This window comes from Antennarius striatus, chromosome 5 (genome assembly GCF_040054535.1).
Source record: "Antennarius striatus isolate MH-2024 chromosome 5, ASM4005453v1, whole genome shotgun sequence".
Lineage (NCBI taxonomy): Eukaryota > Metazoa > Chordata > Actinopteri > Lophiiformes > Antennariidae > Antennarius > Antennarius striatus.
This window is the reverse complement of record NC_090780.1, coordinates 9515571-9535105: the sequence shown is the minus strand read 5'-3', so window position 1 is coordinate 9535105 and position 19535 is coordinate 9515571. Positions and strand designations below refer to the sequence as shown.

Genomic DNA, 19535 nt, shown 5'->3' with positions numbered 1-19535 from the left:
ACTATTGATTTCACATTCACACGTCTGAATTTAAGGGGACTATGGGATTGCCCATGAATCCCAAATCTGTGTGCTACTCACAGTCTGTCAAGTTGACATCCACTCTCTTCTGTAAACTGGCAAGATTATTCACTCAACAGGATCTCTCTCCCTTTCATCCTGCGAACTACAGGCCAACCCGGCCGCTGACAGCCAAGTGATAGCATACAGATGGAAATGAAGGCGAGTGGGGGAATGGTGCTGTTTGTCAAACACAGGAGACAGCTTCTGCATTCAAGGAGTCGACTGCTGCGCCAAACTGGGTGCTCCTACTCAAACTTTTTCTAATGTGAGATTTCAACACCTGAAATCTCATACTTAACACAATACACGTTGTATGCAAGCTGAACTTTGGCTCTCATTACCACAACTTATAGGCATGCATTGGAGCTACAAAACCAATGCTGTAAGTTTGATACGTTGCAGTCTGTCACCATTAAACACTTCACTATACATACTGGTGCAGCATCACATCCTGGTACCAGTGGGTTTTGAAGAACCGTCTGATGTACGGGCTTGCTTTGAGCTGGAGAAGATGATAAATATAGGCAGAACCCACGGTCTGTCATGTCATTCATGTCAGTTATTTGTGGAAGTAGATTACATATAGCCACGGCATTGATAACAATCATAAAACAACTATACTGGTCTCAAAAACAAATTTGAGTAATATGTGCTGTGAAATGTACATATTTCCTTCTCCTTGGGCAACAGATAACATGCATTCATCCTTGTAGTCCAGCAAGCAATACAAAGAATGTATTGAATGCATTCTGCCTGCAATCATAATGTTAGTTGTTTTTTTTTTGGAGATGGCTATTGTCCTCTCTGGCTCACAATTCACAGTCAGTGGAATGAAACCAATCTGAGTTCTTCTAAAGATAACGCAAATAAATATCAACCCTGATTTAGCGTGTTTTATTACTTTCCTCTCTTCACTCTCTTATCAGCACACAGAATGTTTCTCTCTTTCTTAAGGGTCGAATGAAAGGTCTCCCTTCTCTTAAGAATCAAGGCAGAGGAGAAGCCTGGACCAGGACTGATTCATGTCGCGCACACTGGTGGGATGTTATGCATGGATAATTGATTGTTGAAGCGGCATGGCCACTGTTGGATCTTGATGGTGCTGCCGAAATGTCACCTTACTGATGTTACAGCGGCGCCAATATTAAAAAGGCTGGTCTCAAAGACTTCTGTCGGAGCACACTCCTCTCCCACTGTGCCTGGGAGAGACAGCGCTGTTTGTCAGGCTTCTATTTCAGAGGGACAGATCTTGCATTCGCAACCTTATCTGCGAAGGACAGTGCACCCACTTCCAGAAGTGCATTAAACATTTCCAATCATAGGGATACATCACTCTGCTTTTAAAATGGAAATCAAGAGTGTGGAAATGATGAAGGGGAAAACAGACCTAATTGAGATTGTGTAGGTTTATTTGTTGGGGAGTTTGTCTTGTACAAAAACCCGGAAAAATTACGAAATGAGCTGGAAATATCCTCTTTGACAATTACAAAGAAATACTAGTTTTTGTGGGAATATCATTATACCAATTTGAAGAAGTTTTCAGAGAAATTTGTTTAGAAACGATTCAGGCATTGAGTCAGATAATGCAGTATTTACATAAAAAGTAAGAGATGAAATAAATTGTATTCAGTCAATTTCAGAATTAGGATAATGGTCTGAAAGCTCAGCAGGGACTGGTAAACGGTATTAATTATAAAGGCTTAGACAGGTAAGTACAGTCTACACCTGTATGCTAATTTACCTCCATACCACTTTACAGGCAGAGACTATTCAGCTTCCATTTCCCTCTTATATCATCTGTTTTCAGAGGTGTTGGTGTATTCTGCAAAAAATGGAGCATACTGCCACCAATAAACTAAAAAAATATACCTGTCCATAATTGTAATGTTTCAAAATTTATCACATTTTAAGTTCTGCTGTAAATATATGAAGGAATATCACAAACATGTAAAACATCAACAAATATTCTAGACATAATAAATAAACCAGTCTCTATCAGCAGTCTCTATCATACATTTATTGAACTCTATAATATAAGAGGTTTCTTTTTTTCATCAATAATATATTTTTTGTTCTTGAACAGTTTATTTATGATTTTTTTTTTTTTTTTGCTAAGTACTGCCTTTCCATTATGTACAGAATCTGCTGTTCGAGCATCAGAAATGCCTTCGCTGGGCCTCTCTGACATACTGGAACCATTCAGAACTCAGGGCTTCCCCCATAATCAAGTGTGAATGAACATGTAAACTTAGCCAAGTATTAACAGAACATGGCCTTTCTTCTGCACACAGCCGTTAATGCTGCTGTGTGAATCTTGCTTGGCGTGACAGAGGTAAAAGGCAAACAGCCTGAGGAGTGAAGAGGACCTAAAACAGACAGGTGGGAACAGCACATACTGTCTGGCAGAGGGCTGCGGTCGGAAAGGGGGGAAAGAAGCATTAATGGCCACCATATGTCTGCAAATTCTGGGGTCTTCAGCATAAATTTCATTATCCAACCCACAAAATGGACCATCGAAGAGACGTGTGTGATGTGGCCTGAGACAGCTACCGTGTGAAAAGCAGGCCGCTACGTATGAGAGCCATGGCCTGATCTGTCACGCTGGGGTTTTTAAGGGAAAAATGGGGGTAACAGCTGTTTGGTTCACCTGTCCTGTTCTGTACATGGCTTTCCATCAAAGCAGACACTATTGTCCTCACAGGCTCGCATCGCAGCCATGTTTCTCCACAGTAATCTCACGTGTTGTACTCTTATCTAATGTGACAACATTTACAAGACCACATCCCCTGTTTATCACACTTGTACAATTATATGGTGTTCCTTGTGGATAAACGCGCCGGTTGTAGTGGGAGACATATACATAAACATACTGTAAGGCCATTATCCTGCATATACTTGGTGTAAAACCATATTTTTCCATGGATGGTGAGTGGGATGAACCGACACAGAGCGACACTGTCCTACCCTTGTGTTGGACCGTCAGGTTTCTGTGTAGGCTATAAGCTACATGACTGTGGGTTTACTGATGGTAATTTTCCAGTGTCTACTAGTCAAGCAGTTGAAACTTCCTGTTAGAGTTCACTGTGGGAAAGTCTTCAGCAAAAAAATATGCACAGCACACAGAAGAATGTGATTGAATTAAATTTAACTGTTTGCACATATGTTCCCTTGTTTAAGGGGGAAAGTTTCTGCAGCACTGCTTAAGCTGTGGATTATCTGTCTGCGTCCTCTGCCTCTTTAGCATCAACATGAATTCACCCACTCAGAGTCTATCACACATCCACAGAGCTCCCTGTGAGAGAGCGGACCGTAGGGAAGCCCAAGCAAAGGGGGAGGGGGGGGGCTTCGACAAGACCAAGCGGAGCTGAGCGTGGTTGTGGTTGAGCCCATCGGCATGGCCCTCTCGCTCTCTGGCAACCAATATGTTAGGCACACTACATTAATCCTCCTTGTGTCTTTATGGCCCTAGTGCAGAGCAGCAGGCCGGGGCTGGGGCTGGGGCTGGGGCTGGGGCTGGGGGGCCACACCGCTGCAGGGCCAGCATCATCAGCATTCCTGTTTGAAGATGGGTACAGCATTAAGGCAGCTAATAGAGAGGGGCTGAGAGCAACACCGACTGATACTCCTTGTGACAGAGGGGGGGACAATAATGAAAAATGAGACACTTTTATGGGTGGGAGCTTAATTTGAGGATAGGCAGATTATTGTAGTCAGGAAAATGACTGTGAGGCAATTCTGGTTCATGTTGTTAAACATACTCAATAATCTAAACAACACATTAATGTGATCCTTTAATTTGTAAGTCTGCCTGTGTAGCTGACAATGATTTGTCATGGGTTGTGTTTGAACGATCTAATTTTGGTTAATTCTCAGGCATTTCACATAAAATGTTTAATGAATGTTGGTACGTAGACAAGCAAATCTTCAGTTTATCAGTTTAGTTAGAAATACACTCCATCCTTCTGATACATAAAGTTCATTTATCACAGATGTGATGCTCTTGTTCTTGTCTGATAAAGGCAGCTTTTATTTTATAATGTTATTATCATTATTTCTACATTATTACTATTGTTACTAGTTGGTTGAGGTCACTGCCCTCACCTAGTTGGCCTCTCATCTGAACTATCCTGCTCTGATTTGAACTCACTCTACTGGCGCCATCTTGTGCCCATAAGAGGAATGCTGACTGTCGACACAGGTGTACAAAATTCAATGTCACCTTTTCCCTCAGATCTCCTAACTATCCCCCAGCTGTCACCTCATTTCTGTGCAGGATAAGGTAATAGCATCAAGATGCAATCCAGATTATATGCTTGTCAATCATCCCATGTACTCAGTGATTTACAATGTGTAAAACAGGCACAAGAAAAAGTTGATGCAAAATTAGATAAAAATGCTTCTAAATTTTCATTACATTTGTGATGGAAGCATTGAAAGCTTTGCATATGGCCATGATATCACTAGGAAGAGAAACTAGTTGGACAGAAATGAGATGAAATGGAGAAATACAAAAATAAATAGTTGAAATCTTGATCTTTTCTGGTAGACAAAAAAAATTACTTACTTTTCCTATTTATGGCACTTTTTCTGAAACAGTGTTTGCTGCACATATCTTAACAATATAGAGCCTCTGCTTGTAAGCTACATCCATATTAGCATGCTGTTTCCATGTTCCTAAAGCTGCATATCAGTAAAAGGATTACTTTGTCACAACGGTAATTTGTGGAATACCTTCTTTTTAGTTTGAAGATTTTCTTTTTGTCCCCATCTTAGAAAAAAAGTTCTTGTATTTTCGCATCTCCCCAAAGGTTTGATTTCAGAATCCATTCTGGTTTGGAGCAGAGTTCTGCAGAGGGCCAGATAAAGCTGCACAAGGCCTGGTGATGCAGACGTGAGGACGCACTTGAGAATAATAATAGTCATAATAATAAAAAGGGAAAGAATCCAGTGATGTGCAGGGCTTTGCTTCACAGGCTAATCTCACAAATGCCAATGAGTCCATACCCGACTATATTGTGCTCCATTAATATTAATAATGATTAATCAATAGGTGACACTTTTGTACAAATTATGTATGTTTACACCTAACAATATTTTAAATAATTTAAAGGATAGCTCTGACGTGCTTTGTTTTTAATATTCTAAAAAAATAAATAAATAAAAAATAGCAAAAACGCGTTTGCTTGTTTCTCAGCAGTATTTTCCGAACTTTTTAGCCCAGCTGTGGCTCTCAGCACTAAACACGTTATCATCGACACTTCTAAAGAAAACATCATCATTTGCCATCAGTGCTTTTGTAACTCTTTTTTTTATTTTATTTTTTAGATATTTCCTCAATGCGATCTCACACTTTATAATTACATAGGAAAAGGAATTAGTAAATGTACATAAGTGAATTAATGAATGAAAATGAGCTGGAGTGTCACTGTGGGTCTGGTTCAGCTGATCCCCAGCTGCATATGTTGGTAATCACCGCTGCCTCTTGGATTCACTCAGAAGCACGCAATAAACAATCTGCTGCCAGCACCCCCTACGCTTTTGTCTAATCTGCCGTTTCACTGGGCTCTAGATTGTCGCACAAATATGAAAGTGAATCTTAGCAGAGGAATGCACAGAGGCACATTAACTAAGATGGGTGCCTGCACACTAAAGCCCCAGACATTAAGTCTAGGATTTACGCCGGAATATAATTCCCTAACTGTCTTAAGAGTTTTGGTGCAGGTGTTCTCAGACAGAACTTGAAGAACTTGGTGTACTTGGTGACCTGCTGCCTGGAGTTGTTTTCTAAACCACATTAAATTGCATGAATGGATTAGCTATTTTAAATGCATCTGGAGCTGATGATAATCCTGTGATTAACTGGGAGGCTACATGAATTTATTATTGTTTTGTATGTGTTGTCACCTTAGTGTCCGAGTAGGATTTTTCACTTGTATTCAGGGGACTGGGGAACACTACTGCCGAACCCCTGGCCCCTCAGCCACAATCCTTGGCTAATGTCTCCATCTGCTGGACACAGGAATGTACTGTATGTTATTAAAGGCCACAGTAAAAAACAATTGTTTAACCATTGTAGTATGATATACACAATTCTTCTAAAAATCTGACTTAACTAACACAGTCCTAAGAGCTGCATTGTTGTAATTATTTTCTGGATTAAGATTCCTCTATTTTTTTCAACAAAAAAATGCAACTTTTATTGAGACAGTTATTTTCACTTTACAAAAGCCACAGTGCATGTTCTCCGCTGTTATTCAATTAAGGAAAAACTGAGGTACTGTAATAAATAATATCCATTTAAAATTACTTAAAATACCACTTCCTGTTTCTACGGATCCTGTTAAATGTTCATAATGGTACGCCAACGGGATGCTTTTATCGTGAAAGTCATCAGTTTCGCTACTTCCGTTCACACCGTTTCCACCACAAATATTTAAATCTGCTTCTTCCTTTAGCTCAACAAAACACCAAATACCAACAATTGGTTTATAAATCGATATCGAAAACGAAGCTGAAACACCCAAAACACAGTGTATAACCTAACATGCACGTAATAGAGATAATACTCACACTATTAGAATCAGAGTGTCTTAACCCCAATTTTGACCCAGATAAAAAAAACAAATCCAATAAATACCAGAACAGCATAAAACTAGAACCAAGGCAGTCAAGGCAGAGTGCAACATCTCTTGAGATGGCAAACACAATTCTGAAGTCTACTTTCCCCCGAATTCAAAATGTTATCCTGACCTACTTGCGTAGGTCAAAGATCAAAACTAGTGCTCTGACCTACTGTCATTGATCAAAGCACTAGTTTTGATCTACGGTCTTACTCAGACTGGCCTTCTCCTTCGTTTTTCTATCTTATCCGGTTCCTGAGTGTACAAAAGTTGAAATTTGACCTTGGCCTGCTTTTCTCAAGGTCAAGGTCATCGTCTGGCTTTTCTGCCCCGCCAGTGCCCGCAGCGTAAAGGAATGAAGGCGTCATCAGTAAAGGGGGATACGAAGAGGAAACCTGGCAACCCGACTCCCGTCGAGGCTCCGCTGCGCAGCGTGCGGGTTGCCTTTACAAGCTGGACCTGGACGCTTCGTTTGGGTTTGTTCGTGATCCGGAACCGACGAGCGAACCATGGCGAGCAAGAGAGCGTTGGTGATCCTGTCCAAAGGAGCAGAGGAGATGGAAACGGTCATTCCTGTGGACATCATGCGTAGAGCTGGGGTTTGTAACTAGTCTGCGAGCTCGTTACTCAGCTAGCATTAGCTACGGGAAAGGTAGACGGCTAAGTCGTCATGACTGACGTGTTCCTGGGTCCGAATGGTGGCGACTGATGTTTGGAGAAAAGTATAGAATAAGAGAATAAAGATCAGCAGAATAAAGATCAGCAGAATAAAGATCAGCAGGAGCTGAGCTGACGTTTTCAGAAGCGGTATTACTAACAGGGTCGAACTAATGTGCAAACAGGTGCAAAAAGAAGCAAAACTCTTAAATGATGCAACTTGACCGTCTTCTGTATTTGTGTTTTTTAGTTTTGTTTCTGTTTTGTTGTTGTTGTTTTTTTACTACTGACGCACTTGGCCTCCGTGTGACGTGCTTGCAAACTCAGGCCGCGTTAAATGTCAAAGTCCATCGTCATTCCGTTTCGGACCGAAGCCTCCATCAGCTGACAGAATGGCGGCTCTCCCCTGCAGATCGCCGTGACGGTGGCGGGTCTGACGGGCAGAGAGCCGGTCCAGTGCAGCAGGAACGTCGTCATTTGTCCCGACGACAGCTTGGAGGAGGCTACGAATAAGGTCAGACACCACACTATCGTAATGCCAGTGAAGGCCTTATGTTCTACATAGATTACTACCTGAATCCAAGTTTATCAGCTGGAATCTGCAGCTTCATTCTCTCTGTGCTCCCTGTTCTGTGTCCCAGGGGCCTTATGATGTGGTGCTCCTGCCAGGTGGGATGCCAGGGGCCCAGAATCTGGCAGAGGTGAGAAATATTCAGATATGTGAGAGGGGCATATCATCAATTTATCCCCAGTCTGTTTCAGATGTTCTGTATTAAGGCAGCTGTTGTGAGTTTTCATGTTAACGTCCCAATCACACTTAGGTGTGCTGCTGTGGTTCTACTAGAGCGCTGCTCTCAGACGGACGGCTTGCTATCCTGTTCTTCTGCAGGTAGAACAACATAGACGAGAACCACAGCCCTAAGAATTCGTCCGTTAGGATATTGCCATTTTTCTAACAGAAAAATAACAACGCACAAGAAGAATAGCGATACTTGGTGCTATGCTCAATTACATCACACAGGACTAGATAAAAAATATTTTAGTAAGACCTCTCTAATTCAAACCATTAACAATGGCTCTTGCACAAAAAGGCTGCAGGAAGCTGTTGTGAAATAACCAAACTGTTCCTTTTCATTCATTCATTTTCTGAATTGCTTTATCAACTGTAGCAGGTCACGGGAGCTGGAGCCTATCCCATTTGTCTTAGGGCAAACGTCGGAGCCGCACAGAGACACAGACAAACACATACGCTCACACTCGCACACTACGGGCAATTCGGACCGGCCAACTAACCCGAAGCGCATGTTTTTGGAGGTGGGAGGAAGCCGGAGAACCTGGAGAGAACCCACGCAGACACGGGGAGAACATGCAAGCTCCGCACAGAGCGGGGCTCAAACCCGAAACCGCCTCGCTGTGCGGCAACAGCGCTACCCACTGCACCACCACGCTGCCAAAAGACATTCGGTATTACATTTTCTCATATGGCTTTTAACCTGCCTATATGAATCATACTGTAGTCACGCTATTTGAAGATTATATTTTCTGTTGTTTCCTCTTTCAATTGAGATGCATTTTACAAATGACTGACCTCCTCCACAATGAAAGGAGATTAGGTTTTAACAAATATCTGCATGTATAATGTATCTTGGGATTGTGGTGCTAATTCTGTTTTTACAAAGGGTTGAAAATGTTTTTTCTTTGAAAGCTGTGGTCATTTTGACATGATATTTACTAAAAATGACCTTTTGCTGCTCGTCAGGGACGTGGCTGCAGCACATAGGCTGTTTAATGTATTTGGGCAGGCGGCATGGTGGCGCAGTGGGTAGCTCTGTCGCCTCGCAACACAGCGGTTCCTGGTTTGAGTCCCGCTCTGTGAGGAGTTTGCATGCTCTCCCTGTGTCTGCGGGGGTTCTCTCCGGGTTCTCCAGCTTCCTCCGGCCTCTAAAAACATGCGCTTCAGGTTGATTGGCCGGTCCCAAAATGGTGGTTGATTTTTGACAAAGCGTTAACACCTTAGATATTTCACAAATTCTTAAGTGTGATCATTGTACGGAAATTTGTGACTTGTTTCAGAGCACATGTGGGTTTGTGCAGATAGTTTCTGCTAGACAAATACATTGGGTTAAAAGAACAGCTGCTAAATTGCCATTACAAAGCAGCAAACAGGTATTTGAAGCTGCTGGTGCCTCTGGAGTCCTTCGAGCATCAAAGTGTAGGATCCTACAGAGGCTTGCAGTATTAAGTAAAACATTTAAATGGCCACCACTAAACAATGATCACGAGCAGAAATGGTTACGGCGGGCCCAGAAATACATGAAGAATCATTTTCAAACAGTCTTGTTCACTGATGAGTGCCATGCCGCCCTTGGTGGTCCAGATGGATGGAATAGTGGATGGTTGGCAGACGACCACCGTTTCCCAACAAGGCTGCAACGTCAGCAGGGAGGCAGCAGTTGTGTTTGGGGCCAGAATCATGAAAAGAGAGCTGGTCGACCCCTTTAGAGCCCCTGATAAAGTCCCCTGAACTCAACCTTGTTGAGAACCTTTGGGCCATCAAGCAAAAGATCTGTGAGGGGGGGAGGCGGATCACATCCAAGCAGCAGCTGTGGGAGGTTATTCTTACATCCATCTTACAAATTAAAGAAAATTCTCCTCAAGTTCAAAGGAAGCAAGAATTGTGAAACAGCTACCAAATACGGAGTGCTATGTTTCAGGTTTATTTATTCTTATATAGCCCATATTCACAAAACATGTCTCAAAGGGCTTTACAATCTGCACCGGGATGATATCCCTCTGACCTTTTTGTACTGTGAGCACTACAACCCTCACATTGGACAAGAAACAACTTCCCCCTAAACCCTTTTAACGGGAAAAAAATGGATGGGAGAAACCTCAGGAAGACTGCAGAGGAGGGACCCCTCTTCCAGGAGTGGACAGACGAAGCAATAGATATCACATGTACAGATTAACAACACAGTAATAATAATAACAATGACAATAACAATAATAAATGTATGACAAAAGCACGCTGATCCATCCAGTAGAGCGAGTCACCACCAGCCGATGAAGCAGACAGAGGTCACCAATTGCCGAGGATCCACCACTCTGAGGACAGACCAAATAATGCCTAAGTCATTGTTCTTACAAAAAGTTAGTACTGTATATGATTACCCCTGCCAAAACCCAAAAACCACAGCTGAACCCAATGTGATGGAGCCAGACTCCCCGATGGTGATGCAGGTCCATTGTGTAGCTTTTAATATCGCCAGCCAAGGAAGCAGACGGAGGTCACCGATTGCCGATGATCCACCACACAAAGGCCTGAGAGAGAGAACAGGAGAGCGAGGGAGAGAGATAGAGAGAGCAGGGGCGAGAGTGGTGCTAGAGGGGCCAGAATGGCAGGCAGGGAGGGAGGCAGGGGCCTAAGTAAGAAATCCTACGGCTCATTGGCAGGACTAGGCAAAACCTAAACATTGAGTCTGCCCCCCCCCCCAATATTAGTTATATGTTAGGGAGAACAGATACGTTTTGAGTCTAGATTTAATATATTCATTGATCTATGAAAGGTGTTCTTGATTTAAATAACTTTTGATTTTACTATATTTGTATATTTGTGGGCGGCACGGTGGTGGTTAGCGCTGCCGCCTCACAACACGGCGGACCCGGGTTCGAGTCCCGCTCTGTGCGGAGTTCGCATGCTCTCCCCGTGTCTGCGTGGGTTCTCTCCGGGTTCTCCGGCTTCCTCCCACCTCCAAAAAGCTTGCGCTTCAGGTTGATTGGCCAGTTCCAAATTGACCGTAGGAGTGAGTGTGTGTGTGAATGATTGTTTGTTTCTATGTGGCTCCGCGGTGCACTGGCGTCTTGCCCGGAGTGTCCCCCGCCTCACACCCTGAGACTGCCGGGATGGGTGCCGGCTCCCCCGCGACCTGCGTTTGCGGATTAAGCGGGTTAGACGATGAATGAATGAATGAATGTATATTTGTGTAACAATTTGGAGCAGTGTGTGTTTTTTATTTTTGAAAAAATATTGTCATTGGGAGGTTTGTTCAATAACATTAAATTTATACTCTAATGGTTAATGACTGGAAAATTATGCTATCATTTGCATAAACTATTTCGAAAATTAGGTGTGCATAACTATAGTTGTAGTGCATTTGAGTTAGCTTCTGATGTGTAGTTTTTTTGGTGGTACAATATTCTCTTATCCTGCAGACATATTGGCAGCACAGAGGAAAGTCTTCTTCATCAACCATTTCTAAAGCTACAATTTTAAGTTAATGTTTCCAATTTCATCTAAATGATCTAGATCAGGTCTAGAAATGACCACGTGTTGAAATCACCATTTTCGTTGAGCAGTTCCAAGTGCTGAAACAGCCATGTTGAAGGCAATATTGTAATGGCCAATAATGAAATAAATTTGCCCTTTTTGAAATATAATGTGCCAATAACATAATAACTGGCCAAAAAATGTAAAAAAAAAAAAAAAAAAGAGTCCTGAACAGATAAATAATTTTTGAGTTAGGGTTTTCCTTTTTTTCTTTTTACCAGGGCAATAACTTAATAAATTATTATGTTAATAGCGAAAAATTATTACGTTATTGATCCAGGACTTTTATTACGTTATTGGATAGTTGTTACATTATTGGCCCATTATATTTCAAAAAGGACAAATTTATTACATTATCGGCTGTTATTACATTATTGGCTTTGACATGCCATAAGTTATTTATGATATTTTTAAATCATGGGCATTTTTTTTGGGTTGTGCCAAAGTCATCATATTGCTGTGCAAACACATTGCTTGCCAGTAACTGTGTGCACCTGGTCTCCATGCTGTCTTACAGTCTGCTCTGGTGAAGGAGGTTCTGAAGGAGCAAGATGGCAGAAAAGGTCTGATAGCAGCCATCTGTGCAGGTACAGTTTTAGGACATCTAAAAGTATTATTTGAAATAAGCTGCAGTTTTGACATATGTGTTAAATTTTAATGTACTGTAACACAATTTTACAAAGTTTCTCATCCTATAAAATGCATTTACTGCAAGTCTGACAATTTTCTGTGTGAAATAGTACATTCACAAGAATTTCAACTTTAAATTTATAAAAAAGTCATTTTTCATAGGGAGATCAGTTTTTAGACAGTAAATTAATAAACTTCACGTCACAGCATGTGTTGTACCAATCTCACAATCTCTCACAATCAATCAATCAATCAATCAAACTTTATAAAGCGCTTTTTATACAAAGTGAGTAGTCCTTTACATAAAAACAATACAAACAGTTTACACAGTAAAAAATCCCCATCCCCAACACACACACAAGCTAGAATAAAAGGTTACAAGCAATTATTTAAAAAAATAAATAGATAGTCAAAAGTCAAAGTCAGCTTTATTGTCAAGTGACAGGTAGTACAACACAGCCGACGGAAAAAGCGGTGGTAGCGAGAGAAAAGTTTGTTATCGCTCGGGGATTTTCGCGAGTCCAAAAAAGTTGTACGTTTTAGCCTTTTTTCCCTAAAAATAAGAACGCCACTGTGGCTACACAAGCTAAAAATCTGGTAGCCATATGGAATTTACTTCGCCTATGGCGACGTGGCGAATGGCTAGCGCAAGCCTAGTATTAGAATCCACGGTTTGACAGTGGGAGAAGTTTGACCTTATGCTATCAATTTTAGTATTAAAATGGGTTGCAAATTCCTCACACTTTGAGTAGGATGACATAGTATTTGTGATATTAAAAATAGGATTGATTAAACGATCAATTTTTGAAAAATAATTTTTGGATCGTTTTGGATGAGTTTTGAAAAATGCGCTTGTCTTGATTGCATTATTGCCTTATTATAGATAATCAGCTGTTCACGGTAAATTTGGTAGTGAAGGGCTCTGTACATATCATATTGCCATATTAGGTGTCCTCAGAAGACCTTAGTGTGCGAAAGCACACCCTGATACTCACTGACCTAGACAAAACATGTTTTGGGAAACTGTGGTCCCAGCCAGTTTAATAGCGTGAGACAGTTGAGTTTCACACAGTGGAAATTTCACAAGAAGTCACCCCATTTTAAGATATGCCTTCTGAAGAGTATAAATACTAAGCGATCTCTTTGTCTCATTGCACTTAAGCTCTGCTAGTTTGCTTATAAAGCTTCGAAGAACTGTTCATCATTTTCCAGTCCTTATTTGTGAACCAACATTCTCACCACCCGAAATCAAACGATCGCCTCCAACAGTAGTTAATGGTTAATTTGTTTTTCCTCCATCGTCTCTGAGCTATCCTACAGTTTCTCTTTAATATTTTGATTTCTCCATTTATCCAGGGAGGTGTTGGATTAGAAACTATTTTTTTCACTTTTAAAGGGGTAACTGAATCAAGAATGGACTTTAGTTTATTGTTGAAACTGTCAACCAAAAAATCACAAGAGGAGGGTAAAATATTTCCTAGAATGTCTTGTAAAAGGTGAATAAAATTTGTAGCCACTTCCGAGGTAATGTAGTGCTTCCTCACAGTTTGTTGTGGAATATCTTGTTTTATAAGACAATTTTCCGCAAAATATACACAGTAATGATCAGATATGCCAACGTCAACAACAGAGGAGACACTGATAGATAAGCCGTGAGTTATTATAAGGTCTAATGTATGGCCTCTGTTGTGGGTTGTCAGGGTGATGTGTTGGTTTAAATCCATGCAGTGCAACATGTTTACAAAATCTGAGGTAAAAGAATCTGATTGATTGTCTACGTGAATGTTAAAATCGCCCACGATAATACTCTTTATTGTAGTTGGTGTGGATGATTAAGAAGACTTCAGAAAAATCTGAGATAAAAGAAGAACATCGTTTAGGAGGCCTGTAGACAGTCATACATAAAATGGGAGGGCTGTTAAAAACAAATGCATGTGTTTTGTGAAACATTTTGCAGGTCCGCCAGAGGTAGGTACACAGAAAAACTCACACAATAAATCAGACAGAAAACTGCTATGATGCTATAATAAATGAATGGTTTATTTCCCGCAGTGCATAGAGCAAACAAACAACAAATAATGAGCAGCAAACAGATAATATACAACTATGATGCTAGAATAAACTGGCAGCTACATCCTCCACAAAGAACCGCCGGAGTAAGCTTGTAGTTTAATTCCCCACAGAGCATAGTAATGTACTTTGAGTCCCAGGACCCCCTATGATGCTAGAACAAATGGGTCGTTCATTCCCTCCACAGAGCATAGGACAGTACCCACAAATTCTTTGGTTGAGCTAAAGCATTCCAAATGTGCTCAGTCTCTTACCTTGACACACGAATCGGGGAGCCCAACGATCCAGGTAGAGTAGCATCAACCGTGCTGGGCGTTCGTACGCAACCCGCAGCTGACTCCAACATGGCGCCGGAAACCCTCTACTTTTATATGCCTGAATAAACAACGCACCACACCGTCTGGAAAGACGGGGTTTCTCAGGCAGTGTGGGGAAGCCCTCGCTACACCTGGGAAGGCAGTGTAGGAGGCATTCACATACCCCGAGAAAAACATCTTTATCAGGCGAGCTTGCACACTGGAATGGACCAAAACAACTGAGCAGGGTTACCTGAGAACAGGCCTGTCTATTCTCTTCAAATCCACACAGGTGAAATTCCCATTACAGCATAATATTCAAAAGATGGATATTTATCAAATGTACAGTCTTTAAAAATCTATTGCTGTTGAGAGAATGGTTGCTGTTCCCCCACCTTTTCTATCAGTCTTGAAAGAGTATAAAAATTTATAGTTGGGTCTAATGCTTCCGCAAGTGTTGCTACACCACCTGTGCCGAGCAATGTCTCAGTTAAAAACTTGCAGTGGACGTTGTTATCTAAAATCAGGTCATTTATAAGAAATGATTTGTTTAAAAGAGACCGGACATTAAGAAGTGCCATGTGCAGGGTGGTGTTGAGGGGTGGATTCGTTGGTGGTGGTCTATGTCTGTGTGCAGTCTTGAGATTATTACGATGTATTCTAGAAGTCCGTTTGATGGTGTGTCTAGTGGTGATTAAAACTGGGATGGATGAGCCGGAGGTGTCCAAGTACTTACAACAAGGGATGCTGGTCAGCAGAGGGGTGCATGATGGGGACAGAGTGGAGAAGTTGTGTCCAGTAACTGTTGTGGTGTCCAGGTGCAATTCTGGAATGATTTGTCATGTGCTACTGTTTTGACAGTTAATAGTAACAGCATGGAAGATATTTGCTACCATGGCATGGGAACCAAGTGGACTGGGGTGAATTCCATCTATGCTAAAAAATGACCTGTGGTTCCAGAAAAGGTTAAAATTGTCAATTTAAACCGCATTGTGAGAGGAACGGGCTGCCTGTAACCAGGTGTTGAGACTCAGTAGCCTGCTAAAACGGCCTATGCCTCGATGGAAGGAGGGGAGGGGTCAAGAAATAAAACGGATTTGTTACAGTCCCCGAGAAGGTTAAAAAGACTGATAAAATCCTAGAAACTACAAAAGGTATGTCTATGTGTATATAGTGTATTCCTAATGTGTTAGGCTGTTTATCCATTTAATCATTAATGTGTGGTAACAATTAGTTTACTTGCTTCCAGAAGTCATGATATGGTTATTTAAGCAATTTTCTTTAGGAATTATTTTCTTTACGTTTAATTACACCAGAGGAAGTTTGCAGAAAGCGTACTCATGGCATGGATGAGCAGCTAGCCAACAAAGCTTCTGGTCTATAACAGCCTGACTCTCTTGACTATGCATAGACACATTTTATTACCCTGGGTATTTGTGTTATGCTTTCTAGAAAGTCTAATAATGCAATAGGTGAGGAAATGTGTATTTTTCTTTTACGCTGAACTATCCCTTTAAATCCGTCCTCTGTAATCACAGTATTCAAAAACAGTTACAGCATGCGCCTGAATTGCTGGTCAAGTGTGAATTTAAAAAAAAAAAAGTTATTCTGAATAACTGTCCCTGAGTCAACCAACAAGCACTGACATTTTATCTGACAGCCACTGTACAAAATGAAAGGACACCAAACCCTAATGGGAATGGGAACCAAAGAGGATTGAAGGATGTCCTAGAAAATAAGAGAAATACCCAGGAATATTCAGTTTCAACAAAAGGGCCATAAATCATTATTCTGTCTGAAAGTGAAAATATCTTGCCATATGGCCAAATTACTATCACGACATGCTTCTTCAAAAAGGACTGATTAACAAACTACAGTGCACCCTCGCTCCTTGCGGATAATGTGTTTCAGGAACCAAAAGCGATTAACGAATTCCACGATAGAATGACAAACTATTTATATTATTATTTATGGTCATTTAAACATTTATGAACCCTCCCCACACAGATATTAAACCATATTCTATCTTTATTAACTTTTCCCACACTCTTATTGACTGTTTAAAGCACTTTTGTGGCTCACTTAAGTCTGAGACTCACCGAGCGTAGCGCACTTCTGGATGTCGTCAGCCAATAGAATGCGCGTACGGTATCACATGACTGCCTACCAAAAATCAGCGATGAGGTGAAGTCGCGACCGTTGATGCGCCAATGTGCGAGGGAGCACTGTAAACCGATAAGTCTACAGTTCTTAATTCATTCATTTTAGCTGATATTTGCTGCATACATGGAAGGTCATATGAACTAAAAAAAATTGTATAATTGTTCAGGGTTGACCAGATACTTCAGTGATGGTTGTCGTCACCCTTCTCCACACACACCTTGCTTTTTGACTTTGACATCTGGCCCTTTGAGTGGGAGCTGACACTAACAGGAGTTGCATGGCTTTAACTGGCAGCCTCCTGATCTGCTTGGGGAAAAACTGATCCTGAGACTGCATGGGAAGCCAGCCAAAGAGTATAATCAATAGCTTTCTATTTATTAACAGTTTTTAGATGAGTGTACTGCAGTGCTAGGACATTGCCAAAGTTAATGCAGTAGGAGCCAGTGTCTTCAACCTCTCATTTTCTCCCTTTGTTTGATGTGCTGCAGAGACTAGTGAAAGGCTGAAACTGTATACTGTATGCATGTATTATTAGAAACGACCCTACAGTTGAGGACAAGGACACAGTTATCATCAAATATCATTTCTTATACTTTTAATTTTTTGTACCAAATATAAACTATATAAATTTGAAAAGCAGAATTTACTCACTTTAGTGCGTTTTCAACTTAAAGACTTTATCAGTAGTTAACAGATTTTACCCATGACTTTCGTTTTCTAAATCCTTTTTGAAATTGTTTAACAACAACGTTGGCTTTCATAAAAGTGTCATGTTAGGACAGGAGACGGCTAACAGAAGTTTAAATGTCTCTGCCCTTCTGCAGGTCCCACTGCTCTTCTGGCACATGGCATTGGGTATGGGAGCACAGTAACCACCCATCCTGCCATGAAGGACAAGATGATGGATGGAGGTAAATAAATGCTGACAAAGGTTGGCAAATTTGTGGCAATGTACTGTGAATGCAGTCATTTGAACCTTTTGAGCGCAGACAAAGAACATGTGTTATTGTATTTTGCTGTAAAGGGCAGTAGATGGTGCTCTGCTCGCTGTTTCTCTCCCCTGAGAAATCATGCCACTGCAGTAGCGAATAGCACACCACTAAAGAATTTGACAGAATATGCAAAAACTGGGTCAGTTTAAATTATAGTGTGTAAATGCTTATAGCAATGTGATGTCTATCTGAATTGCATGGCTTTCAGTCTATAGCCTGAAGTTTTTGGACTGTGATTGTGCTCATGGTATTGTGCTTTGTCTTTTTTTAGACCACTATAAATATTCAGAGGCCCGAGTACAGAAGGATGGACATTACATCACCAGCCGTGGGCCAGGAACCAGTTTTGAGTTTGCCCTTAAGATTGTGGAAGAACTTGTGGGGGCAGAGGTTGCAGCTACTGTCAAAGCACCCCTTATTATGAAAGACTGACTGTGGCCATTTTCAGTTGTAAGCAGCACAGCCTGCTACACAAGTCTGACCATGCTGCGGTAATTCATTGTAGCTCATTCAAAGAGTGTGAAAAGTCACTTTTGGCAAGTCAAAGATTCTCTGGAGCATAACACTGTTTCTGTTCTGACAGGTTTTGTCTTTTCCATTTTGGAATGAAAAGGGCTTCTGTTATTTATCAAATACAATAAAGATAATTGCGGGATGGAAATAAATTATTTTGTTTAATTGCTTATAAATAAAGCAATTATCTCCATGAAAGAGCTGGTCTGGTTAACAGTCTGTTTTTTTATTATGATGGTTTATTAGTACTAGAGATCACTGTGTGTGTGTAGTTGTTGACACCTAAATATAGGCAGAGTAATCTAAATGTATTTAGGGGCACTTAGAAAGCGGGAAGCACATTCCAAATAGATGAGCTGGTCATCTGGCCAATGAGAGACCTGAGTTTAGTTCCATTGTATTCTAATAGACCAATAGCAGCGCTCCGTTAACCATAGGGGCGGGACGGTGAAGCGGCGCGTGGTGGTTGTGTTCCAGTAACAAAATATAGAGTCTTCACAGAGTTAAAACGGAAGAGAAGGATTACGACAAAGGTAGGTGTCGTTTGTCTTCACCTTGCTGTAGTGTAAGTGTAATATGGGTTACCCACATCTTCAGTGACGACAGTGTTGCGGCGAAATGGATTCGAGAGCGAGAAATTATTTCCGTGACAGCTAATTTACATAGACAAGGCAGTCAAAGCCACCCTTAAACACTAGCACATAAACTACAGCTGGGTTAAAATTAACACGACAGTGTGACGTTGCCTTAAGTCATACACGGACAGGTGTTATATCTAAAGTCATGGGTGTTCGCTGCTAGCAGTAGTAATGGTCGTGATTGGCTTGCTAAGTATGCTGAGTGGTGAGCATCAAGTTCGCCTCAGTCTGGCATCATGGATTGACATCAACGTCTCGGTTTGCCCGGGCAGAATTAGCCCGAGGTGATGTCCGCCTTGTGCTCGTTATTTATAGCTGTGTTCGGAGTCCACACGCGTGAACGTTCGTGGAAACACAGGAACGTGTCTGAACATTGAGGGAGCGTTCTGCAGATGTGACCCGACATGGAGACGTCAGTTCCACAAGCTCTAGCAGCAGCAGACGCAGCCAGTCTGCGCTGCGTTCAATGACTAGAGCTAAAATGCTACATCAGTGCGGCGGAGATCAGATAAATTAATCTCGTGAGCGCGAGGCATCACCGTGACAACGAGGAAAAGCGCCGTCAA

The 19535-nt window shown here is 41.4% G+C and overlaps 2 protein-coding genes across 3 annotated transcripts in view; both read left to right on the top strand.

The window, feature by feature from the left end:
* The first annotated feature begins 7072 nt into the window (after positions 1–7072).
* Positions 7073–18531, top strand: park7 (parkinson protein 7). Its single transcript, XM_068316227.1, has 6 exons — positions 7073–7282; positions 7753–7854; positions 7982–8041; positions 12185–12254; positions 17651–17737; positions 18090–18531. The coding sequence occupies exons 1-6, from the start codon at positions 7193–7195 to the stop codon at positions 18248–18250; spliced, it is 570 nt and encodes a 189-aa protein (XP_068172328.1). The 5' UTR covers positions 7073–7192; the 3' UTR covers positions 18251–18531.
* A 220-nt stretch (positions 18532–18751) lies between these two features.
* The window catches only part of kcnab2a (potassium voltage-gated channel subfamily A regulatory beta subunit 2a), an 88064-nt gene continuing 87280 nt past the window's right edge, over positions 18752–19535 (top strand). For both annotated transcript variants that reach the window (XM_068314437.1, XM_068314435.1), the window contains exon 1: positions 18752–18864. The gene's annotated coding sequence lies outside the window, so the exon portion shown is untranslated. The remainder of the gene's footprint in view (positions 18865–19535) is intronic.

Bases quoted from the DNA above. Each gene is read 5' to 3' on its own strand.
- park7 (XM_068316227.1), top strand. From the start codon at position 7,193: ATGGCGAGCAAGAGAGCGTTGGTGATCCTGTCCAAAGGAGCAGAGGAG. The intron at 7,283-7,752 runs GTTTGTAACTAG...TCTCCCCTGCAG, and splicing joins ACATCATGCGTAGAGCTGGG to ATCGCCGTGACGGTGGCGGG. The intron at 17,738-18,089 runs GTAAATAAATGC...GTCTTTTTTTAG, and splicing joins GGACAAGATGATGGATGGAG to ACCACTATAAATATTCAGAG.